The sequence below is a fragment of the Telopea speciosissima genome, chromosome 5 (genome assembly GCF_018873765.1).
Source record: "Telopea speciosissima isolate NSW1024214 ecotype Mountain lineage chromosome 5, Tspe_v1, whole genome shotgun sequence".
Taxonomy (NCBI): domain Eukaryota; kingdom Viridiplantae; phylum Streptophyta; class Magnoliopsida; order Proteales; family Proteaceae; genus Telopea; species Telopea speciosissima.
In genome coordinates this window covers 6,726,364-6,753,146 of record NC_057920.1, presented here as the reverse complement: position 1 = coordinate 6,753,146, position 26,783 = coordinate 6,726,364, and the positions used below count along the sequence as shown (strand labels likewise).

Here is a 26,783-nt window from a genome sequence, read left to right as displayed (position 1 = left end):
GATCTTGGGCCATACAAGGTGTCCACTCCCCGAGGCCCAGCCTCGCAACTAGCACCACTCAAAGCGGCACGGGGCATCTCAGCAGCAAAACTCTCTGCAAGACTCAAGAACCAGAAGGTCAGAAAACGGTGGCAACTGAGGAGATTTCCGGTGTTCTCTATCGACATTGACGCCTGCGCTGTGGGTGTTCTTTATGCATCAGGCGTATTTCGGGGAGAAGCAACTCTCTATAACTCACTCAAACATTCGATTTTCTCTACGTGAGGGCGTAAAGTTTCGGACTTCACAGAAATAACCCTAAATAGCCATTGAAACTTATTCAATGCCTTGAACCTGTCGTCTCTTTTGGACTTGAAGCTCTTCTTTTTCCTGTCTTGGAGCTCCAAAAAACAAGCGAGCTTCACCTATTCATCGTACAGAAGAATCCTAGCTTCCTCGGCGGAAATCGGCATTTACGGTCAGGGCAAATCTCAAACCCTAGCTATTCACTTTGGAAACCCAGATATCTCAGGTAGTCCCAGGAAACGCTCGTTACCTTACCGTTTCTTTGAGAAATCTTCGGGGGTGTTGTTGTTCTTTAGCAGCAGAGGAGAAGCGGGAAAAGTTAAATGTGGTTCTCATATTAAGGTTTAAGGCTTTTATTTCATTCTTTACAGAGAGCTTCAAAAGTTCGAATTGCATTCTTGTTTTTGAAAGCAAAATGAGCGAGATGAAGGAAAATGGGGCAGGAGGACCAGATGTGCCCGAAGCGATGGACTCCGAGCCGGCTGGTGAGGAAGTCGAACAAGAACGGTTACCTCACTCGGGTGAAAACCAAAACCCTGTTGAAAATGGGCATTCGCTGCTCGAACCATCGGATGACAGGAACGTAGAATTGCCTATGGAGACTCATTCAAGCGACGATCAGGATTATGTTGAACCTGCTGCTGATGCCGATGGCCCATCTGAAAGCAAAAGCGATGTTGATGAGACAGGTCCGGTGAATGAGTCCCCGAATGAAGGCGCAAAACAACGCGAGGGATGCGCAGTCAAGAAGTCGGAGGATGAGAATGGGGGTGAATCCAAGAATGTGGTGATGGGAGAGGAAGCAATTCCATCTGAAGAAAATGATTTTAAAGAGACTGTGTTACAACAGGTTGTGGTAGCAGAAGAGTACCCTGTTAAAAAGGAGGAGCCCAGCCATTCATTTTTTTTGGAGACACAGTCGTTTGAGGGTGACGATTCGGGAACAGAGGAGGAACAAGCTGCATTCATGAGAGAATTGGAGAACTTCTTCAGGGAGAGGAGCTTGGAATTCAAGCCTCCAAAGTTTTACGGAGAAGGATTGAATTGCCTGAAGTAAGTTGTCAGTTCAAATCTTTTTCAAGCTTTTAACCTATATTTGTCCGCGAGCTTTTTGAGGGTTGGCTAATTCTTTTGTACTTGTAACTGTGTTAAGGTTGTGGAGAGCCGTGACTAGGTTAGGAGGCTATGACAAGGTATGCATGGCATCAGTTTATTTTGTTTTGTTTTATTTTTTGTTTTTTGTTTTTTTAAATTCTTTATGATTTTCTAGGATTTTAAGTTCCTGTTTGTGGTATTCCAATAGTTATGTGTAATGCAAACGCTTAATGATGTGAACATTGGGACCATGCGTTGTCTGCTTGAAATGTGACAAAACATAGTCAAAGATGAATGATCTTGACCAGATTCTCAGTACTACACATCCTAGCTTTGAGTCATTTATTTGAGTTTTCTCTAGTACTTGCTGGGTTTATTCTTTATGCAATATGAAACTTTTTCCCCCTGGACTATGGCATGTGCATTGTAGTATAGATTTCACTAATACAAAACATGATCAATCTTTCCATGTTTGTGGAATCTTTAGGTAACAACATGCAAGTTGTGGCGGCAAGTTGGAGAGTCCTTCAAACCCCCAAAGTAAGAATTCAGAAGTATTAAAATATTGGTTAACTTGATTTGACTATCCTGGATGTATGTAGTTTCCATGTGCTTTTTCATGTGTTTAATAGATGAAATGTTCACACTGTCTTCTTCTAAACTATTTGTTCCATTCTGTTGGAAAATTTGTACTTCTTTTGCGGTAGTAAAGTGGCTGCTATGATTTCATTTTCATCTTATAGATAATTTACCATAAACAACAACAATAACAACAACTCAGCCTTATCCCAACTAAATTGGGTCGGCTATATGGATCCTTTCAAAACAAAACAAAGTAGAAAATTGAGGTCCTCATAAAGGGAAAGGAAAGTAGTAGGAATGAAAAAATGAGATTAGAAAAGTGAGAATTAAAAATGGAAAATGAAAATGAAAGTAAGAGGAAAGAGGATAGCCCAGTAAATCAGGAAAAGCTTAGTTATCTGGTGTTGACTACGTGGATCCTTGCCCTTCAATAGGCTCTGTCTGAGGTCATACTTGGCACAAGACCCAGACTATGCGTGCCATTCTTCCCAACATCACCTATGGTCATTTTAGGCTTGCCCCTAGCTCTTTTAGCTCCTTCGATCGGAATCAGATTGCTCCTCCTTACTGGCCAAACCACCTCAGACGACATTCTTGGAGCTTGTCGCTGATTGGGGCAACTCCCACATCAGCTCTAATATGTTCGTTCCTCATTTTATCCTTCCTAGTTTTGCCGCACATTCATCTTAACATCCTCATCTCTGCCACATATAACTTCGCTATATGGCTCTTCTTAACTGCCCAACACTCCGCCCCATATAGATAATTGACCATTGAAAAAAGAAGGGCATCTTTCATAAAGCACATTGAATTTCTTGCATGCGAATTGGCAAGATTTTTGCTGTTTCTCAAAACATTAGAGGTACAAGTTCAATTGCATAATCTCTGGGATTGTTTTCTGGTCTGACAGCTGGATTTATAATCGGAAGTTTTATTTGTTGCTTACTTAAACTGATGAAGACAAGTTTGTCTTGTTATATGTTTCTGTATTAGTTATTACTTTAAGACCATGTCGAAATTGACCATCACCTTCAGATATTAGATGTGTAGCCTTCATGTTTGATGCTATGTGCTTTTGCCATTCAGCTCTCCCTCTCCCCCCCCCCCTACCACGAAAAAATGAGGGGTGGGGGGTGGGAGAACAAGGTTTTTTTGTGTCCCTACATATTTTGAGTACAGTTTATTGTTTGATGGTAACAACAGGTGGTACCATTACTCACCTCTGTTTTGGTTGGCAGGACTTGCACTACTGTCTCCTGGTCCTTCCGATGTTTCTACGAGAAGGTTTGTGAAAGACTCAGATTATTTTCTCCTGTTTTGGAGCTTTATTTCTTTCATCCTTCTTAGAGACTTGCCATCTTTCTGTTCTTTCTTGATGTGTCTAGATTTTTACATTTGAGGATGAGGATGAGGGTGAGGGTGAAAAATTGGGACACTCACAGTATAAGGACTCACAGATTATTTCCTCTTGTTTTGGAGCTTTATTTCTTTAATCCTCAGAAAATTTCCATCTTTCTGCTCTTTCTGATGCGTTGTAGATTGTTTTGAGGGTGTGGGTGAAAAATTGAGACACTCAGTGTTTCTTGATGCATCTAGATTGTTTGAGGTTGAGGGTGAAAAATTGGAACACTCAGTATACTTTGCATGCTACGTATGATTTGTAACTTGTGTCGTTGAATGTTCTGAATGAAAATTTCTATTATACAAATTGCATGCTTACATAATGATGTACTTATATTCAGGTTTTAGTGTGTGTGTAATATACTCTCTCTATCCTGCAAAGACGGTCCTTAATCCTTTTTTTGTCGTTCACAAATTTAGGTGCATTAATAGGGCTTAAGACTCTTTTTTGGGGGGAAAATAGGGCTTAAGACTCCAGACATGAATTGTGAGCCTCTAAAAATCTTTTTTCATGACAAATCCATTAAGCATGTGATTGATTTGTTTAGGATGTATTAAGAGATGACAAGGAATTAATATTAAGATGCATGACATGAGGTATGTTAGGTAGTAGGAAATGTAACGTAGTCCTAGATAGGTAGGAGACCTACTAGGAGCCAGTTCAACCAGGTTCTAATCTGAACAGGTCATCCGAATGGGTGAAACTTGAGTTTTAGGTCAAATTTAGGGTTAAAGTTAGGTTTAGGTTAGGGTTGTCTTATATAGTACTGATGGGCAGATGTAGGGAAGTCTAATGGTATAGGTTCTATGATGTTTGAGTGAATGGAAGTAGGTTAGGTGAGTTGGGCAGCAAGATAAGGTTATTTGAGACAATTCCTAATGGAGGTAGGAGAAGGGGATTCTAGGGTTTAGGGTGTTGTGGGTCTGATGAAACTTGGATCGAGTGTCAATAATGATGCAAGGGATGTATGCTGAAAGTTTGGTTTGAAACTGATGGACAGATTTGAAGTTATGGAGGAATCCTAGTTAGGGTAGGAGTGAGAGTATTATGGTAAATAGGGTATTGGAACTAGGGTTAAGAGATATGATTAGGTTACTAATTTTAGAATTAACATGTCATGAAATCAACTGCTTATTCTGAGCATGAATTCAGAATCGAGTATGGTTGAAGGTCTGAAACTGTGCTTTAATGGAGGTAGGGGCAGAATGGGAAATATGAGAATATATTCAAATCAGGCCACAGGAATTAGGTCAAATTTGAATCACTTCCCAAATTAGGGTTAATAGAGGTATGGGGAAAACCTGAGTTCAATCGGATGGCTGGTTTGGTAGATCTCAAAAATCACCTTGTATGTGACCTTCTAGAAGGAAGAAGAATAGTTGCAGAACTTCTTACTTTTTGCAGGTTTAATGGAGGGGGATGGAAGGTTGGTTTAATGGATCTGATTGGGATCGATGGAAAGAGGGTAGGTCTAGGTTAGAGGGTAAGAAATAGGTGTAAACAGAAACTTTGAATCAAACTTACTGGTTTGAAAAACTCAAAGGCAGCAGCTTGAAAATTGAAGAAACCTCCCGATCTTCTCGATGCAAGGAGTCGCAGGAGTCCACCCACCCTATCCACCTTGAGATCCACAAGGATATACACTCACAAAGAGTAGCAGCAATGACAGCAAGCATAAAACTAATTTTTATTAATCAAATTCGTATGCAATGCTGGCCTCCCTTACAAACTTATATAGAAGACTCAAAAATAGACTTAGACACTAAAAAGGAAAGGCCTAACCCAATCCTTAACCTATTAGCTAACTTAAACTGACTAGGAAACTGAAATAGACTCAAAATAGAGTCCTAATCTAGCCCAACTAAACAACTAAACAAAAAACTAATAAAATCACTTAAATTGAACCATTGGTTGAACCGGTTCAATTTAAAACACCAAATAAAAAGCGAAGTATGGAAATAAAACCAAGTATGGGAGCTAATCCTGTATGTAACCTATTTACCCATATTTTAGGCCCATAAAAGTGGCCTATTACATTAGAAACCCATGGGATCAAGGGCCCAACATGTATGTAACCCAACCCTAGACTTATTCCCAATGAAACAAGCCCTATTTGGTGATGAATCTGCATCAAAATGACATGAATTTCATTCAGTTATTAACAGTACATTTGAGGACCTTACCACCTCGCATGGCATGCTTGTTCGTCCCTTTGAGCCTAGGAAATACCATGTCTAAGAATCAAACAGAGTAAAAAAATAAACCTTAAATGAATAATTACTTTGATTTGGAATAACTTTTTTGTCCGTTTCCAAATTGTAAAACTAATCATCAATTCATAATAATAAACCTTTCTTGTTAAAAAAGATAACAAAGTGAAAAGAATCATACTGGAGAGCAGTTAAAACAATGATTGCAAGTTCACAGCTTCCCACATTTGAGTCAACTATATTGGCATCATAGAAGAAGAACTCGTCTCGAGTACAGGTTTTGACTAGCCCAAATAGCAAGTTGGCCGATCTCGACGAGTTGGGGTAATTTTTTTTCCAGCTCAATGGGTGGTTTCGATGGGTTTTAGACCTATTTTGGGGCTGAAACTTGGTACTCAGTCTATTTTAGGCCATTTAAACACAATGACACTATCAGATTTTGTAAAAAACAAAGTTCAAATAGGAGTTTCACTTCGGACCCTAGGTTGGTAGGCAACGACGTTCTAAAATACCCTACTCTACACATAATTAGTAATAGAAAGCAATCAAGGCAGTCAATTAATGTAAAACAACAAGCATTAGATATGTTAAAGTGTACGATACATCAATATGTTTAACTTATTACATCTATGATCTATCATCCCATAAAATGTGATGCATTCACTCATTTAGAATGATTCGGTCCACATATTCTTCCCATATCATAATGCTGCTGTAGTGTTGCACATAGTTTGCCATAGTACTCATATAAGTGTTGTCATCAACATATTCCAAGTCCCCTATCTTAGGGTATAGAAGAGCCGGTTGCCATGAGGCGTGAGATCCACTGCTAATGTCATATTGAGGCATGTATGGGTGTGGCTGGTTTGGGATTGGGAATATGTCCACAAAACCTGACCTAGTGCTTTGATTGTCAAACGCAAGTGCTGACTGCCTAAATTGACCATAGCCACTATATTCGGAACCAGTGCTCTCCTGGCCATAATCATAGTCTCTGGCAGGTTGTACATTGAAATCCAGGTGCAACATGAGGCAGCAACAACTCATAGGGGGAAAAAAGGGTCGAAATCTGGAACGCGACAGAGAACTCGCAAGATCTGTCGAGTTTTGGAAGTCTTTAAAGGAAAAAAAGGGTCGAAATCTGGGTCGGTTTGAGATCTCGACTTGATCGAGATTTCACCCGAAATGGTGTATTTTATGAATTCGTCTAGCATCTCGTCTCGACATATTCAAAAAGCGAGAAACTCGTTGAGATCTCGCGAGTTCTTCTTCCATGACTGGCATACCAAAAGAATGCATATTCTACGATGAGAGAGAGGCAGCCAAAACAGTTTTGATTATATTAGCACTACACCTACTCCATACATCAAACTTCTAGTAACTGAAGGATAGAGAGTCTACTATATCATTGGAGGATCTAGGCCTCTGTTGGTATTAAGGGTTGTAAAACCAATCTGAAACTGTTTACTGAAACCAAACCAAGCCGTTTGCATCGAAACCGCAAAGCCGTTTAATTAATGGTTTGGTTTTGGTTTAAAAATTGAGACTGTTTAATTAAATGGTTCAAACCAACGGTGAACCGTTTATGTAAACATTTAAAACCAATACATATAAAGTTAATTCATTCATGGTTAAAATAAAAAAAAGTAAGATTAAACAAATCCCACTAAAAATTTAAAAGACATTCAAACCTTTTGATTTTTGAATAAAAAATTAAAGCATATAAACAGTTATAACCTTACAATTATAAAAAATAAACATAGAACAATAACCAATTCAATTTAATGTTAAGTTTACATATATTTCAATAAAAAATAAAAAGAGAAAGAAGCTATTTGAATAAAAAAGTAAAAAAAACCCATCTAAAACCGTTTAAAACCATCTAAAACCAAAACCGTTTACACTGAAACCAAACTGTTTAACACCCTAGTTGGTATTAGATGCATAGTTGCCAAGGCGTTGCTTAGTTGTCCAGGCGCCTTGACAACTAGGGTCCCGTTGGTCACCTAGACACCGTGGTAACTATGGTTAGATGAGCCGAGCCGAGCCTCCCCGCCCCGACCCATGAGAGTATGCTAATCTATGAGGACAAACAATAGAAACTCTCATCCAGGATCCCTTTGACAACAACCTCTGGAATTCCAAGGATTGGGTTTGTCTGAACTCTGAATTAAAGTAAGATCACAGGTCTACCAGCTGAACTTCTCTGTATATTTTGACCCAAATGTGCTCACTTAGTTCCTTCCAGCTCTGAGTCACCCCCCATTCCCAATGGGTCCTGGTTGTCTGTGGAGTATGGAGCAACCACCAAAGTTCAGAATGGCCGCACCCAAAAGGAAGAGAACTGATACACAACTCTGCTGTGTAGGTGATGCAGCTATGCACATGGTTGCTTAGGGATGTTTAAGTAATTTGTTTTTTGATTTTATCTTGCTGGAGTTTAACGTAGGGAAGTTGATTTCAGAGTCAGTTATAGAGTTTGATTAGGAAACCTCTTTTTTCTCCCCCTTCCCCTTGTATATGTACACACTCACCTAGAGATAGGATTGGAATTGGATGGAATAGTTTACCTTGTAGAGTGCTTCTGTTGCACAAACCCTGGCTGTTGTTCCTCTTCTTCTTCCCTCTCTCAGGTTTGATTCCTCCCCTCAATCCTTCCATTGGTCTTTGTACTTGTTCCAAACTTTCTGCTTACCCTTTTCGTCCCTTTTTAACTGTATTATTATTCTTTTATATATCTCTGTTTTGACTTTGCTGGACCAAACTTGATCTTCTGGCCAATCTAATAGTTCCCATATAATTTGATCGAGCTCCATCAAGGTTAGTCCATTTGATTTGAAACTTTGAGGTTATACTTGTTACTTGAGGACGACCTAATCTGTGAGTTCTAGTCCGCGAACGTGCTGGATTACAGACTTTCCATCGAAACACAGATCTGGTCTTCAACACTACCGCCTACTCAGTTTCAGTGTCCAAAATTAAATTATTTGCTGGTTTAATTGGGTACTTACTGGTTGGGGTTAGTCCTTTGGGTCTTTGGCTTCCACCAGTAATTTCAGGTTAAAGGGGACTTGCATGGAAGAGATACTTCACCTGAACTCAAACCTGTTTCCGCTGTTTTCTTTGTTTCTGACTTTCTGTGGAAGGTAGAAGAAGATAGAGCCTTTTGATATTTACGATCAACCCCCTCGCGTGCCTTTATTACTTAAACACCCTTTCTTTATATTTTGTTTATGTTTCATCCAGTCATTATGTCAACTTTCTGAACCCTTCTCTTTTAAAATTGATTCCAGACTGGTTCCAAATCCTGTTTACTTATCACGACATTGCTTCAGAAATTACAGATTTGCCATAGAACCCTTAATTTGAGTTGTCTATTTTTCTTGTGGGGCCATAGCGATCTAATTTGAGGGGTTCAGAACTCGGGATTGCATCAATTGTTATCAGAGCAGAATTTCTTCCAGTTCCTAACCATGACAGTATCCTCTCACATCACGAACTGTTGTGTTGTACAAGCTATATCGAGAACTTGCTGAGAGTCGACAAAAGGCTGAATGATGAAGCACCAAGTGCCCACATCCGTAGGAAGAAGAAGAAGAAAAAGTCCTGAAATTAGGGCTTAGTTGGGAGCCATAGCTTTGGTTTGCATTCTAGTATTTTTCCATTCCATACTTAGTTTATTTTTCTATTTTTTAATTGAACCGGTTCAAATTGGTTGCATCTAATTGGTTCAATTGGATCAATTTAAGTTATTTAGTTAAGTGTCTTTTAGTTTAAGTTAGTAGGGTCAATTAGGTCTTTTTACTGTTTTAAGTTATTAGTTTTTAATTGTGGCCATTCCTTCCACGATTTATGAAGGAAGGATTTAATTTGTAGTAGGATTTGGCCATTGGCCTTATTATAAATAAAGTTAAATCGTGGGAGGCTCCCCCACAATTGAATATTTGGAAAAAAAAATAGAATTGTTGGCTGCCATTGTTGCTGCTTCTTTGCTCCGTGTGAATGTGCATCCTTGTGGTTCTATCAAGGTGGAAAGGGATCGGTGCAATCCGGCTGACTCCTTACGCCGTGACGGCTAGGAGGATCCTCTACAGCTGGAAGGTGGTTCTATCCTTCTATCACAGAGCTGCTGCCTCCATTGAAGACTTTCTTCAACCAGTAAGTTATTTAATTAATTTTCTTCATCCCCTTCTTCTTCTCATCCTCTAATCCAGTCCAGCCGATCTGCCATACCATTCCCTCTATTAACTTCAATCAATCCACAAAACCCTTAGTGTTCTAGTTTCTGCCCAGACCTATCCCACCAACCAAATCCTTTTAAATTTCAAACATAACTCTTTCACAGCCTCCCCTCCACTCGATCCAACTTGCAGCCCCATTCTCCCACTCCAACCCTAGTTTACCCCGTCTCTGTGAAACCCTAAAAAACCCTAAAACCTGTCCAGCATTATTTAACCATCCAAATCACCTCAAACTTCAACCGAATTCCCTTCTCATCGTTCCTAACACTCGACCAAAGCCCCAGCCTTAAAATCCCATTAAAAACCCGAGTTTCAGCCTAAGTTCTAAAACCCAAAACCCGAAACCCTAACCCTAAAATTCTGAAATTTCAAATCCTTATCTAAACCTAACCAAACCTAGTTTATTAAACTCCCTACAACCTGCCCATTATTATCATATTAGAGTTACCCCATTCCCCTAACCATAACCCTAGAATTGCCCTACCTTTCATCAAATCTGCCCCATCGACTTAGCCATTCAGCAGGTCTTGGGTATTTGGCTCCTAGTGGATCTATCCTCCATCTAGGACTACATTACTGAAGTGAAATTTCCCCAGTACATGGTGGTAATTTCCAAATCCAAGTGTGAGGAAAATTTGTCAGCTGTAGCAACTCTCACTTCCAAGGTAGATTTAATTTTTGAGAGCCTAAATATCAACATGAGAGACCAAGCATGACCGCTTACACTGGTTCCCTAGTTTGGTACGTTTCGGATTGTAGATACACCTCTGAGCCAGCAACATGAGCAGTTATTCCACATGATGACTCATGACAGTTCTCAGACAAGGATTGCGGCATTAAGGTTGAGGTTTCGGTGTTCGATGGCAAGAAGGGGCTTGAGGATTTTCTTGACTGGTCGACTAAAGTCAAATGGATTTTCTCCAAGTCCTTTCCAGGTTACATGAAGTATGGGCTTATCCTCACCAAGTTCATTGGTTATGCTTGTTTGTGGTGAGATGAATTGCTACAGTCAAGGCTTATCATGCGATTGTAACCCGTCACAAATTGGGAGGCAATGAAGCAGATGTTGAATGAAAAATTTGTTCCTTCCAATTTTGAGTAGATGCTCCAACATAAGATGGTCAACTACCATCAAGTTGATAAAATGTAGATACCTACACCATGGAATTTCACAAATTGTCTTCCAGAAGGAGACTCAGGGAGATGGATCAACAATGGCTATTGAGGTATATTAGTGGGACACGGAGATCCTGATATTAGTCCTTGATGTCCAGAACATCAGATCCAATTAGAGCTTGCCAACGGGGACTTCAGATCAGCTGATGGCGCAACTGCATATGCCAATAGTGTTGAAGAAAACATACAATTAAAGGACATGCTCAAGACTCCTTCAACCTATAAACCTACACTCAAAACTAAAGAAACAAAATTTGAGCCCCGTAAGGTGACAAAAAGAAGCCAGAGGCCTCCAAGGGTACTTAATGGCTAAAGAATATTTTGTGCTGTAATTGTAGTGAGAAAGGTCACTTTGGCAACAACTGTCCCAACAAGATCCGTTCTCTGAACATGGTTGAGACGTTGTTGGAAAATATGGACGACAAGGATGATGTGGAGGTTTATAAGGGTTGTCCTTCTGAGCCAAATGATGATATCCATTATGGTCAAGATGAGAAGTTGAAACCAATTCAGCTATCCTAACTTCCTCCTACTTTCATCTTTCACCTTTCATTTTTTCTCTTTTTTTATTTATTATCGTTCATTTTTTTCATTTTTCACTTAGCATGTCTCATCGCATTTTCCATCCCTCTTCTCCCATCTCTTCATTCCCCTTTTTATTTAGACCTCAGTTGTACCTACCTTGTTTTGTTTGGATCCATGTAGCCTACCCCATTTAGTTGGGATAAGACTGAATTTGTTGTTGTAGTTGTTAACTTCCTTCTCCAATGGACTAATAGAAAATGCGCCTCTCTTCCGAGTCTCCAACAGAAGAGTACTTTGCTATATGATGAGGATTCCACGACAATGCATACGGTTGTTGATACAGGAGCGGAAGCTAACCTCATCTCTGTAAACCTAGATCGGGCACTTAATCTTCTGCAAAAGCAGCTTTTAAAAGCAAAAATATGTGTGAAGTTTTGAACCTAATGCTAGAGGAGGGGCTGTTGCAGTTGCACATGTTGATCTATAGTTTGGGCAGTTTCACTACCAGTTGTCTTGCCTAGTCAGCCAGCTGGTGTATTGTAACGTTCTGTTAAGGTGAGCTTGGTAGTGAAAGGTTGGTATTCTCTATGATGGTGCACGGAACACCATCAAGGTGAAACAAAGAGGGCAAACGTTCCTGATGTTATCTTATGCGTCGACGGACATGCCTCGACGACAACAATTCTATCATCCAGCTATGAGTCACTCTCTCCTTCCCACTCATGGAGTTGTGTTTTGATTGTTTTCCTCTATATATGTGCCACTTTAGTGTCGAGATCACTACAAGGGTATATTGGGTTCACGACCTAACTCAGTGGAGGTGAGTTCTTTTAAGAGCAGGAGAGTTGATATAGTTATGCGCATGGTTGCTTATGGATATTTATGTATTTTTTTCTTAAAATCTTGTTGGAGTGAATATAGGGAAATTGATATCAGAGTCAGTTTTAGAGTTTGATTAGGAATTCTCTTTGTTTCTGTAAACACGCTCAATGAGAGATACGATTGGAATTGAATGGAATAGTTTACCTTGTAGAGTGCTGTTGTTGCAAAAACCCTGGCTGGTATTCCTCTTCTTTTCTCTCTCTCAGGTTTGATTACTTCCTTCAGTCCCTCCGTTTTTTTTTCTACTTCTTCTCAACTCTCTCCGTACCCTTTTCTTCCCTTATTTAGTCTATTATTACTCTTTTATATCTCTGTTGCAATCGACTTTGCTGAATTAAACTTGCTCTGTTGTGGGCGAGATCTAACAGCCCCCATATAATTTGATTGAGCTCCATCGAGGTTAGTTGAGGTTATACTTTTTCCTTGAGGACGACCTAATCTGTCAAGTTCCAGTCCGGAAACCTGCTGGATTACAGTGTTTTCATCGAAACTCAAGATCTGATCTTCAACCCTACTGCCCTACTCAGTTTCAGTCTCCAAAATTAAATTATTTGCTTGTTTGCTTACCGGTTGGGGTCAGTAGACATTTGCTTCTTTTACATCCACCAGAAATTTCAGGTTAAAGGGGACTCACATGGAAGAGATACTTCACCTGAACTCAAACCTGTTTCCACTGGTTTCTTTGTTTCTGTTGAAGGTTGAAGAAGATGAACCTTTTGATATTTACAATCAACCCCCCATCACTTGCCTTTATTACTTTATCACCCTTTCTTTTATGTTTTGTTTTTTTTATCCAGTCATTATATTAACTTCCAGATACCCTTCTCTTTTAGAATTTATTTCAGATTGGTCCCATATCGTGTGTGCTTACTTTTAAGGTCCTATCTTGCTTTGGAAATTACAGATTTGCCATCGAACCGTTAATTTGAGTTATCTATTGCCCATGCCTATTCTGTGATCAAGTTAACACTTGTGCTCCTAGTTATTTCAGATGACAAAGCCTAACAAGGAACTCCGACTGATAAAATCACGCTTTGTTTGGAATGAAAGTGAGCCTTCGATGTTTAGGAATGGCTTTCCCCCCATGTTCAAAACTCTTTTTTTCCCCCTTTTTGCAGGAGGGCAAAATATCCAGCTCCTCATCTATTAACAGACATCCCTTTGAGAGACCTAGGAAAACCTAAAGAGAGTTGAAGTGTAGAACTGTAGCTGATTATTGTCCAAGAAGCTGCGATGGATAAACAAGTGGTTCCCTAATTTATTAAAGAGGAGAAAAAGGGTGGTTCACTCAGAGGAAGGGTGTGGGTCTGATTTCAACATGCAGTTCTAAGAGAGTTTGGAGAATGACAATAAATTATGAATTTGTGGGATAATACAGGACGACTGGAGTGTCATCTTAAGCAAATTTATATCTTAATAATATTGAAGTTCGAGGCCTAGTATTAGCCGACCCCATTTAGTTGGGATAAGGCTGAGTTGTTGTTGTTGAGGCCTAGTATTATATGAACATCATTTTCAATTGAGATGATGTACATGGCCCTTATTTGGTCGCAGTTATTGGTTGTGAATATTTCTAGTAGTTTTATGTCTAATCATCCAAATTTTAGGATACGAGGACATCCTTCAGTCAACTAAGTATGAGATTATGAGTATGTGAAATACTGGACATAACACTGACATGAAATTTCCACATCAACAAACAAGGAATACACAGCATCTAGAGGTATTAATCATTGATAAGCAGTTATAAACTTGCAACATACCTTTAGACTTAAGATGTGGCATTTTACTGAGAATATGAAATGCATAAGGTTGAGAGCGCATGAATGAGATGGGATGGGGATTGCATACATGCACATATTGATTTGTCATTGTCATTTCTATGTCAGTAACCATTTATTATGTTGGACGTGTCTCGAAATGATAGATATGTGCTCAACCATAAAATTTAAGGGGTGGGAAGAATAAACAACAACAACAACAACTCAGCCTTATCCCAATTAAATGGGGTCGGTTACATGGATCCTGTTAGCATTGTTATGGAGAGAGTTTTTTTCTTTAGTACAAGCTGGATCTTCTTTCTTTAGTATTTGTATAACCCAGCTTGAGGGGAGTGTTAGAATAATGTACACCAGAATACCGTGGGGGTATTCTGGTCCTTTTGGGGTATTTTTTATGTTATTTAATGTGTTAAGTTTATATTGGCTGTGTGGGTTTAGTCCCACATCACCTAGCTTACTTTATTTTGTAACTTCCCCTCTATTATAAATAGAGGGGCCTTTCTATCATTAATACAAGTTATTCCATTATTTTATTCCCTCTCTAGGACCCACGGTTAAACCAACATGGTATCAAAGTTGGTCTGATCTAGGTTAGAGAGAAGAAAAAAAAAACCTATTTCTCCCTACTTCTCCTCCATCGATCTCTCTCTTCTTCTCCCTTTCTCGGTTTTCTCCTTCTCCTGTTCTTCTTCTTCTCAGCCTATAAAGGGGCAGCACTAATGAGATAATCTGAGTATATCGATGACTTAGTTGCTGCCCCCCCTTCCTTTCTATTTTTTTTATTAAAAAATCTGCTCGAACCCTGCTGGAGCCACATCTGCGATTTGGAGTTCCCCTTTTCTTTGGAGATCAGATCTCTATCACCTAATGAAAATTGATCCTCCAATTTTGGAGCACCCTATGCAGCCTTTTCCAGCCCTATTCTGCCCTATTCCAAAACCTAACTTCCCTTTTTCTGTCTCTCCATCTTAAAATTAAGTTTTCCAGGCACAATCCCCAAATCGATCTCACCTTGTCAGGTTTTTTTTCAAAACCCAGACTCCAATCGATTTTGGGGTTTCCCTTGTCAGATACAACTAATTTTTTAGGGATAATTTCCTACTACTACCAGCCTTAATCGACCTCAGTTTGGCTACTATCTGATGGCTGGATTTGTACCTACAGCAAAATCTTCTTAACCTGCTATTTTTGGTTACCTGTTAAAACCCTGACTCAAATCGACATTAGGGTTACAGGTTTCAGTTTTGGAGGGATGCTTACTCCACCTACAAGAATCACTTGACCTCAGTTTCAGCCTCTTTCCAAGTGTTTGAAGACCCCTAACCCCAATCGATCTTTCTTTTCAGGGTTTTGAAAGCCAAATATCGATTTTAGGGTTAGGGTTGATTGCTGCTATTGGAGTTTTTTGGGAGGTGTTTCTACCATTAAGAAGGACATTCTACTTCAACTATTCCTGACTTGACGAAGGTCTATTGCACATGATAGGTGCTGCCCTATTTTTCTGCAATTTTTTGGTGTTTCTCCCACGTGAAGATCAAGTCTCAATTACCAAGGAGATTGGTTATTCGAATCGGTTAGCATTTATTACCAGAAGACATCACCTTTGACAAGTCATCATCACTTTTGTTGAAGCCCCCTTCCTTACAATCGATATTCACTGTCAGGGTTTTTTACAAAGCCCTGGCTATAATCGATCTAAGGGTTAGGGCAGTCCACTCTTGCTGATTTTTTGAGGAGAGTTTTATAACCATCAAAAGAGTATTCAGCCCATATTTCAGCATCATTCATCAGGTTTTTTTTGCAAAAATTACAGTTCATTCTATTGGCTTGGTTTCTCCAATTATCAACCTGTTTTTCTTGTTCCTATATGGCTGGCTGCTTCAACTGCCTATGGATTTGTCTGGTTATTTATCTTATATTTGCTGGTTATTTTGAGCTTCACTACCTACCTGGCTGGTGTTATTGATTGGCTTCAGTAAGCATGACTGGTTGATGTGTTACTGCTGCCTTCATGTGGAATACTGCTGCTCTATAATTGTGACTGAGTTTCCTATTATTGGAGATTGAATTTCTTTTGTTATGGAAGACTCGAATCTGCTACCCTGGAGATCAGCTTATTTGGGACTACAACAGTGTGTTCCACGGTTATTGGCTGCACCTATGAACCTATTCAGTTATGTGCAGCTTTTCTGGTTCATATCCGGCTCACTTTGGAGCTTAAATCTTAGCATTGTTACTAATTCAGATCTGATCCAATTTTTTGTTGAAGCTTCTTCAATGCATTACTGTCCAGATATCTTCATTAGTACTGTTTAGCATGTGGGACTTTATACATTGGAATTTTTGCACACTTGTTCCTCCTTTGAAGATTGCTCAAGCCTTGAAGAATGGAATATTTCCTTACTTCAAATCAGATCTATATACTTCTCAGAATTGAATATTGGAGTTAGGAGTTTCTCCCCTGCAGGGGTTTCTATCAAAAGTGTTTGTTTGATCGATGGAAGATGGTTGGAACTTTATATGTTGCATAATTTACTCCTACTTCATTATCCCACTGCTGTTTTTCCTTCACCACCTCCCAAAACATACCTTTGGCATTCCCCATAACCACCTTGGAAGTTAATGGTATTCTCTTCTTTACCATTTTTTTTTTTTTTTTTTTCCATTACACTTGGCAACCATTGAAAAATTCTGGAATGTTGTGTTTTGCTTTTTCTCTTACATCATCTCTCTTATGTCCACGTGCACTACACGTGAGGGGGGGATTATATACAGTATACCTGCAACCATTGCAGAGAGCAGAACATGCAGGGACACTTGGTGCAAAACATAGAAGGTCAAAGGTTTCACCATTGCCAATGGGTATCTACTTTGTTATTGGGTTAAAGTTTGTCATAATGGAGAGGTTGGCTTTAAAGTTTTGAAGATGTTTGGTTATTGCCTGCCCATATGAGATCCTACAGTTTGGTTGTTTTTTCCGCTGCTTGATCTTTACTGCTACTTGACTCATTTGCCGGCTACCATACTTACTTATCGTCAAGATTATAATTCAGAGATTCATTATTGGACAAAGATTGGTGAGAGATGCCTTTTTGCTGATCAAGTCTGTCCAAGTTTGAAGGTCTATTTTTTTCAAGTTCTTGAAGGTCTATTTGGGAGTTGCATTCATTCTGGAGCTGGATTCTGCTACAACTTATTTTTTTCCCATTTTATTCAAGTTGGGCATTAGTACCTTGTATGCGTCAACTTGAGGGGGAGTGTTAGCATTGTTATGGAGAGAGTTTTTTTCTTTAGTCCAAGCTTGATCTTCTTTCTTTAGTATTTGTATAATCCTGCTTGAGGGGGAGTGTTAGAATAATGTACCGAGGGGGTATTCTGGTCCTGTTGGGGTATTTTTTATGTTATTTAATGTGTTAAGTTTATATTGGCTGTGTGGGTTTAGTCCCACATCGCCTAGCTTACTTTATTTTGTAACTTCCCCTTATAATAGAGGGGCCTTTCTATCATTAATACAAGTTATTCCATTATTTTATTCCCTCTCTCTGACCCACGGTTCAACCAACAGATCCTTTCAAAATAAAGTAGGGAAAACTAAGGCCCTCACATAGGGAAATGAAGGTAAGAGGAATGAAGAATAAAAATGAAAAGAGATAAGAGAAATATCATTGTTTCTGAAAAGAGAAAGTAAGAGGAAAGAATAAAAAAGGGCATATTGTTAGATCTGACATAACAAAGTTAGGACAGTCTCCAAATTCACCCTCCCAGGACCCCACATACGTAGGATCAGCACTGGATAATGGTCCTTACATTGTTAGATCTGAAATATCTTATGCACACTAAGGTATTTCATGTGTGTCCCCAGTATTTGGGTAAGATGAAGGGTCCATGCATGACAGGCTGGTAAGGACGTAAGCTGAGTATGTGTGAATTACTCTAGCCACCGTTTCTTCTTATTCTATATCATTGTTTCTGATACTGGTTTGTATTTTGACCCAATTGGACTCATCAACTTTCTTAGGAGAGTTCGGAATAAAAAAATTGATTAAGAGGAAAGGGTGTGAGTGTTTAGTTTGCCACTTAAGATGCATCCATGCCTTCTGGCCAACAAAGGTGCATTGGGTGAAATGAGGGGTCCATACGTCATAGGCCTGGTAAGTCGATTTTAACCAGCATTGCTTATATTATGCCTTTTGTGCTGGTTTCTATTGGAAACCAGTTGGACAAGACAGAGCAAATCTCTTTCGGAAAGGGTGGATGAGGATTTCAAGTTTCATTTTCAGCTTCGAAAGAGTTTGGCAATTAAAGGAGGTACCAAATGAAGTGGAGTGTGGGGCCTAAGGGTAGACATTAATATGAAGAAAGCTCTTCTGGAAATGTGGCTGGGAAGATTCAGCTTGGAGAATAGTTTGTGGAGATAGTTGGCAAAGAATGGGAGTACTAATTGGAGGGACACAAATGAAGTGATTCCCTTGCAGATCTAGTGTTTGGAAGGGTGCAATGGGTTGAAAATGCCTTTTGGTAAGGAATGGGATTTGATATGGGGGATGGGGCCAAATTTTGTGAGGTATGGGGAAGCTTTCCTTCAATTATTTTGAATTGTGTGGGCCTGCAGGACAAGGTGGCCAGGTTGGCAGAGTACATGCTATTGCTGTTGCAAAAGCCAGTATTTGATACTCAGGTTTTGGGGCAGTACCCCCGGAGCGCAGGACCAAGTGGGGTCCAGGATGACAGAGACTCGAGAAACTCCCTTTGGTCACTGCGAGAGAGAAAATATTAAGTTGCGCCTTTCCTGACAGCTTAAGCTTTTAGGTAAGATGGCTTCACTTGCCTTGAGTGAATGTTTCTGGGTGCTCCGACTTTTCCTTAAAAGGAAGAGTAGATTCTCAACAACCAGCCTGGTTGCTGCTCCATGAAATCCCTACAGTAAATGAAAAGGTCATAACCTGGTGTGACTCCTGGTTTCGCATGGTCCCAGGAGGGTTGTATTGGAGATGGCCTTAAACTCTGAATTGCAAGGGAAAAGTCTCTCTGCGGTTTATGCTACACCACTGCTCTCTATCTGTCTTTCCGTGACACTCTCTCCTCTCCATGCCCTATTGACAAACCGTGTCCCACACTCCCCATTGGCTGGCTCCCTCACCGTGTCTGCTCAGAGAACCCTCTTTCTTTTTGCAGTGTGCGCTTTCAAGACTAACCTATCCCCTCGTGCTAGCAGCCCAAGCTTTCTACCATCAGATCAAGCAATGGGACCTCCATGAAATCCTTACATTGGACCACCTATTCGCAAAGGGTTGGTGATGCCACACATGTGCTTTATATATAAGAGGCTGAAGAATTTGGCGGCATCTTCCTTGTGTTGTGATTTTTGGGGTACTTCCAAGAAAGCTATTAGATGTTATCAATGGACGGATGAGACTAGTTCATGGCAAATTGCACTGATGTTACTTGACTATTTTTCAAGTCGAGCCCTGTTCTGCGCTGCAATCCACACATACCATACACGACTAGTCTTGTTTTGCTGAAACCTCTGCCTCAAGTGGTTGCTAACTGTGTTTTTTTAATGGTTTTAGCCATTTGTTGTGGTCTGAAATGCTGGCTGGCTTTTTTGTTTTTCCTTCCCTCCCCCCCCAAAAAAGGATTAAACCTCAAGGTACTCCCTTGTGTTCATGGGAGCCTAGACATGTTTTATAACGGATTTACCCTCAGCAGCTCCAAGTCTTCTCATGCATGATGGGCCATTACACTGTTTGACCATGCTAATTTCTGTGAGAAGCAAGTCTTTCCTCTTAACATCTGTAAACACCTTTGCCAAGTGCCTTGGCTCCTACAGTTTAGTTTACCTAGCATTCTTCTGAAACAAGGTATGGTACACTCATTTATGTTAATATTTCTCTGGATGTAGATGCTTAATTTTAATTACTGTTTTTTTTTTTTTTTCCGTTTCCCTTCCATACATATGAATCCTTTCTTATAAAGATTTTTAGATTATCTGAGACATTTCATTGTATTATGCTTCACCATGTTTACTTTATCTGCTGTATATTCTGTAATTTTTTTCATCATTAGTTTGCATCCTTTGTCCTTACTCCTTAGTTATCTTTGAATCCCTAATTTTTCTCTTTATGCAGGCACTCCTTGACTATGAAAGGCATAAAATGCGTGGTGGTGAGCTCCAAGGACCTATTTCTTCCCTTGCAGAGAACATGAGTGTTGATAATCAGGTAATGCCCCAGCCTCTTTGATTTTCTTCTTGCCTAGGGTAGTTAATGTATTTTATTATTATTTGATTCCTCTTTAGTTTGTCTTGGGTTTTGGCCTTAGTGCATTGGTTTTAGATTATTTTAGATGTAGAGGTTATATTCTTCACTACTGTCATAAGGAACAGTATATTTAGCTGGTCAATATCAGCGCTTTATTTTACTCTGTGCGAGGAAAAGATTTGTCAGGGCTGCCCATCGTGAGACATTTTCAGGGATAAAACGCCACAGTGTGTATTGCCTAGTAAAATGAGACATTTAGGGGCGGTTGAAAAGGAAAAAAGTGTCAAGAGGGACAATCTAAGGCATTCTTTAGCGAAAAAGTCAATGATGCAGGAAGAAGAGACTCAGCCAACAAATACTGCACCATGCCCATGATTTGCCTTTCTGCAATGTTCTCAGGATCCTTTTCTTTATTGGGCTTTGAAGGCTTCTTATTGGATGGGGATTCTCTTTTGGAGGCTGCCAGACATGGCATTCAGAATTTCACTTGTGTTTTTGAGTTCCTAACTCTATATATTTAAAATGGTTGGTAGAGTGGCTGACTTATCTGGAAACAACCTCTCTGCGAAAGCAGGGTAAGGCTGCGTACATTATGATCCTCCCCAGACCCCGCAGTTGCGGGATCCTCGTGCACTGGTACAGTCTTTTAGAGTGGCTGACTATTGCAGAAGACCTATTTATTTTTAAAAAATTGTATGTCTAAAAAGGAAAAGGATATATTGTAACTCATATCTTCTGTATTTACTGTTTTCTATGATGAGCTTTATATGAGGAAGTTCAAATTCATAATGAATCCTGGATTTTCATTTATGTTGAATAAATAAGGATTTTAAAGAAAAGGAGATCCATGATACCATGGTTTAGCTCTAGAATCCAAGAGGGTCAGAATCTGTCATTTGTCTCATGTCTTTTGGGGATCCATGCAACATTTTCTGTAAACTGTTTAGGTTTTCTCATCTTCTTAGGCTGATTACTTCTTTGGCTCTTCCATGAGAATTAGTTCCAATGGTGGCAGTGGTGAGTCAGCTCCCTTGCTAATGAGTTTCCTATGGGGGGTTTCAAGGCTAGTTCTCCTATGGGATTAGATTGCTTTTTATTTATTTATTTTGCGGGTTTATATTCGGTAATGGTAATCTGCTGGCCACATTGATTCTTCCTCGCATCGTTTCTGTCAACAGGCAGGTGGTATTCAAGCGTCAGGGTCAGGTAGGGCACGGAGGGATGCTGCAGCTCGTGCTATGCAGGGATGGCATTCCCAGCGTCTTCTCGGTAATGGGGAGGTTGGCGATCCAATTATAAAGGTCTGTAGGGTTAATTGATAAATCCTCAACATGTGCTGCTCTTATTAGGAGACATTCATGATTGTCCTCTTTGTGGTATTTATTCAGTACAATGACCTTTTCTCCCTCCTTTTTGTAGGATAAGACTCCCGTTACTATGCCAAAGCGTGAAAAACCAATTAAAAGTGTTGGTATGGCTGGTTTGCAGGATCAGTGTTTTTAACAGCATGAGCCAGTCAGCATGGTTTCTTGGCTGAACTTTTTTTTTTTTTTTTTTTTTTTCTCATTTTGTTTGACTTAGGTTTACATAAGCGTAAAAAACCATCCAACCTCGAGCGTGCTGTCAAAGCTGCGCGTACTAAAGTTGTGAAGCCACAGTAAGATCCCCTGCCCCTACTTTTCTTTTTCTGTTTCTATGGTGATCAACTGATTAGTGTCTAATATTTCTTTCTGGTGGTATATTTATGTTGTAACCTTCTCTCGTCACTTGGAACTAATTGTTTGAATGCATTTCCTGATTACTAAGATATAAACTTTCACCTCCGCAAGGAAAAAAAGAGGTATTTATTATGTGGATTTCAATGATGTGCTCTTTTGAGGCGACAATTAACCAAGTTCTCTTGCACCAATATTGTGAATTCCTGTGACCTGCTCCTTTGGGGTGCTTGTCTACCAAAAGTTTGCTTCTCTTGCTGTGATATATTAATGAAGGTGGATATTTATGTGCATTCTGACTTAATATTCTTATTCAGTAGTCTTTTATTTTAAAGGAGGCTGTCCATTATTCTATTGCATGTCTCAACAAAAGTGAGAACCAAAAAGAAAACAAAAGATAACGAGAACCTAATGAACACAACTAAAGGAATTTGGACTTGATTCTTTAGTACCCAAAGAAAGGTAGGCCTAATCTTGATATTTTCCTAATCACCTGTTGCTAGTAATGAGGAAAACCAAGAGTAACCAAAATCACAGGGCTGAAATTAAACCAGAAACAAGGACTGTTCTACAACTCACAGCAGGCTTCTCAGATAGGGTCTGAATGCTAGTTGAAATTACCTGCTAGGGTGCTGAACAAAATATCAAAGTCTGGTCTAGATCTAACGGTTTGATTGGAAGTTATGCCACTGTCACAGCATTAATAATTACCAAAAAAGAATTAGAAAGTCGTGTAAAACAGAGGATAAACCGAGAATAATAACTTGTACAATACAACACTCGAGTTATTGAAAGAAATCCTGCAAATTAGGTTAGAAAGTAACGGAAATAGAAGTTTCTAATTTGGTATGGTGGCTGGAAACAGCAACTGTTGATGTATAGACCTATAGCACCATGCGCAGGTCAGTAGACTTGAGGATTTTGATTAAAAAAACAGAATGCTCAGATGGGAATTGACAGAAGATAGAGATGAGAACTGCCAGCAGTAAGTTCTCCAATAGATCAGCAACACAACTTCAGAAGTAAGGCTCGGACAGGTTCAGAAAATAGAGATAGGATCAAGGGATTAAGTGGAAGAGAAAAGAAAGAAAAAGGATATCACCAGCTAGAAGTTGCCGTCTCACCAATCTCCACCTTGGTACCTCACCAAGGTTTGCTGTCTCTCACAGCATGGGTGTCTCTTATTCTCCCACACATGCACAAAGGACACACAGGTTGGCTGTCAAAATTGTGGGAGGCTAGACTGCCTTCACCTTTATTTATTAACTGCATTGCCATTGGTACAAAAATAGGAGCTCTCCTTGGCCAATGGAGAGAATTACAAAAGAGGAACTAAATAAAATTTCAAAGAAATAGAAACTCAAAATATGGAATCCTAATATTCTTAATGACTAAGAAACAGTAAATAACTACTTAATCCCATATAAGACTGACATTCCTAATAATTGAGCTTTTAGAATTGGCCCATTACAAAAACACCCAAAAATATAAAGCCCATGGCCCATACATCCCATTCTTGGTCCAGTTTGATAGTCTGGTTTGTTGCTGGCTTTCTCATTCTTCTGAACTGCAGCAAATCTGGGTTTTCTTCTTCTGCCAGAATGGATACTATGGTTGTTGATATTGGAGCTCCTGCTGATTGGGTGAAGATCAATGTGCGGAAAACTGTAAGCTAATCTGGACACTCTAAGTAGAGGATGACAACATATTTCAACTGTATTTTGATAAATTTTGACCGGGTGTGCATATTTTGCCTTGTGCAGAAGGATTGCTTTGAGGTCTATGCTTTAGTTCCTGGGCTTCTACGTGAAGAGGTACATACAATTTATCCTGAAACAATAGCTCTTTTGATTTTGGTTGTGCCAAATTGTGGGCACCTCAATTATATGTCCCACCATGTTTTTGACTTCTCCATTCATATTTTCAACTGCTACAACTGTTTTGTGAGAAGGGGGACCTTTCAACCGATGTTATTAAAAGCATTTGCGCTGTATGAGTAGATGCTGATTTGGATGTCCTCAGAATTTGGGTCCCAGTTAAGCTCCCATATGGGAGGCTTAGCCACCTTCAAGGAAGGTTCCTTGACTGGCAGCATGGGAAACCAGTGGTTTATGTGTCTGCACACATACATGGATAGGCACAATATCTTACCCCCACCTTTTGGTATTACTATTATATCTGGAACATTCTGTGGGCCTGGCCCTTGTAACTTTGCCACATGTTCATTGGTCAGAGGATCAGGACCCATTGTTAGGTGCATCTTCAGCATGAATGGGTTGATTACTACCTGTAATCATTTGTTAGGATGGTTAAGAAATATTCAAATAAGGTCTCAAAAGCGCTCTAAAAGGTAAGAGGGGATCAGATGGCTAAAAATCATCTACTCCTAGTTGGACGATGCTGGTGTGTAGATGCAGGGTTCAAGTTTTAGGGCGACCACTTAACCCTGCAGGTTAGTATTGAATCCACTCCTCCCTTCCTTAGACCCTGTGAAAGCAGGACTTACACTGGTATATGGTAGTTGGTCCTTTATCTTCAAGGTGGGGCCTACTTGTTTATAGAGTCATGCTCCTTTGAATGTATGAGACGTTGCATGTAATCACTGCCATAGTAAATTTGCATGAACCAACAGCAATACAACAACAACAACTCAGCCTTATCCCAACTAAATGGGGTCGGCCCAAACTTGTCAAATTATTCACTTTTGAATTTGGATAGGTCTGAAATATCTGAGAAGATTTGTGATATAAATTTTTGTTCAAATAGTGTGGTAAATAAATAATTTCCCCATTAAAAATGGACTCTTTAAAGGAGAGAGAATGCTGCTTGGCCCTCTGCCAGAGCAGGGGCAATGGGAATGTGCACCTAGGCATGCAACATGGGGGACAAGATGGTCTTTTCGCCAACCACGTCTGGGTGTAGGGGTGCGCAGCCAAGCAGCGTTCTTTTTCCCTAAAAAGAATTGAGAAAGGCTGGCTTTTTGTCTCTGAATGTTGACAATGTAGATATTTAAAAAGGTCTGCCCTTCTGTGAGCTGATTTATTCCCAAATCTGAATTTACTATGGGTTCTTACACATGTGTACAGGTCCACTTGCCTGAGATCTGAGATTTTCCCCATGCTTCAATTTTCCTTTGATGCTTTTTAATATGGTGCTGGTGGTTTCCTGTGTTCTGAAAAATTGCTTTAAGTGCTACCTATTGGAATGAATAATAAAGACAATGGTGCAGATGTAGGGGTTAGTGGCCGCCATTCAGTGAGCCTTCTTAGCACATATACTGAAAATAACAATTTAGTTGAATGATTTTGATAGCTGATAATGGTGTCAAAAGAGATCAGTTATAATACCTTAGAACCGCCATTCAGTTATTTTGCCCTCATGCTGCAAGTGTACCATAATTTTTTTTCCTGTATCCATTGCACCATTTGCATATTTACCTTTGTAGGATAACTCTGGATGGAACATATTTATTATGATGTTATGAAGTCAAGGATTTGTTTGTTCGTATTAAAGCTTCTCTATCTTTTGGTGGATGAAATTCCATGTCAAGGAAATGTTGGCATTTGATATTCATCCGCACTATATAATTGGATCTTGCCTTGAAGTCAACATTATAATTCTATGTAGAAGGAATAATTTTCTTCGTTCTGACAGAATTGACTTGTGTATTTGCGAGCTCAGGTGCGTGTTCAGTCAGATCCAGCTGGACGATTGGTTATATCTGGTGAACCAGAGCAGCCTGATAATCCTTGGGGTGTCACCCCCTTTAAAAAGGTCTGCTATTTTATCCATTGGGATTGAGGAAAATTAAGAGTAGCCATTGGTTTGACTGAGTAGGCTAACTTAGCACAATGTTAGGTAGGATGGTCCAAAGTAGCCTAGCTGTTTTGGAAATGGAGGGGTAATTGAATCAATTTTGACTTGGATGAAGGTCAAACTTGAACCATTGACCTGGTTGATTTTAATTGCCTAATGTGTGAAATTTTAGACCGTAAGAAAGGGCTACTGGTTCTTGAAGTATGGTCTGTTGATGTTACAAATTAGTCATTATCGGTCATGACTACACAGTCTTATGGATTGGTGCTGGGATGCTCCTGGGATTTCCAATTATAAGATTATTTTGCTTGTGAACCATCCTTGCTCTGTTGCTCATGAGTACTTCAAATTGTTGGCCTTAGACTCACTAACAAAGCTAGCTTACCGGTAGCTCATCTGTCAATTTCAATTTCTTAGAGAATCATTCAAGCATACATTACAGTAACTGGGTTTTGGTTTTTGTTCCAGGTTATCAGCTTACCATCAAGAATTGATCCTCATCAGACATCTGCTGTTGTGACCCTGCATGGCCAGTTGTTTGTACGTGTGCCTTTTGAGCAGTCAGATTTGTAGGATGTGGTTAAAACTTAGTACTCTTTGCCCATTTCGTGAGATAACAGTAGTTATGTCAGTTACAGATAGGGAGATTTCAGGGAATACATCAGACATGAAGCTCAGTTGTGCATATGGATATTTACACATTCTAAATACTTCGAGCTGAACTATATTTGATTTCACCATATTGTTGTTGTAGACTTGTAGGTGTAACAGACATGAAGCTCATTGTCAAATGTTTATGTCAATCTGATTGGT

At 39.6% G+C, this 26,783-nt stretch overlaps 1 protein-coding gene across 1 annotated transcript; it reads left to right on the top strand.

Moving 5' to 3' along the window:
- The first annotated feature begins 312 nt into the window (after nucleotides 1–312).
- On the top strand, nucleotides 313–26,783 carry LOC122662018 (AT-rich interactive domain-containing protein 6-like). The gene is made up of 15 exons (XM_043857561.1): nucleotides 313–515; nucleotides 556–1,338; nucleotides 1,439–1,478; nucleotides 1,868–1,920; nucleotides 3,201–3,246; nucleotides 20,308–20,400; nucleotides 21,618–21,740; nucleotides 21,859–21,910; nucleotides 22,021–22,096; nucleotides 23,755–23,821; nucleotides 23,918–23,968; nucleotides 25,836–25,928; nucleotides 26,439–26,575; nucleotides 26,632–26,688; nucleotides 26,754–26,783. Exons 2-13 carry the CDS (start codon nucleotides 701–703, stop codon nucleotides 26,541–26,543), a joined length of 1,437 nt encoding a protein of 478 aa, XP_043713496.1. The 5' UTR covers nucleotides 313–515; nucleotides 556–700; the 3' UTR covers nucleotides 26,544–26,575; nucleotides 26,632–26,688; nucleotides 26,754–26,783.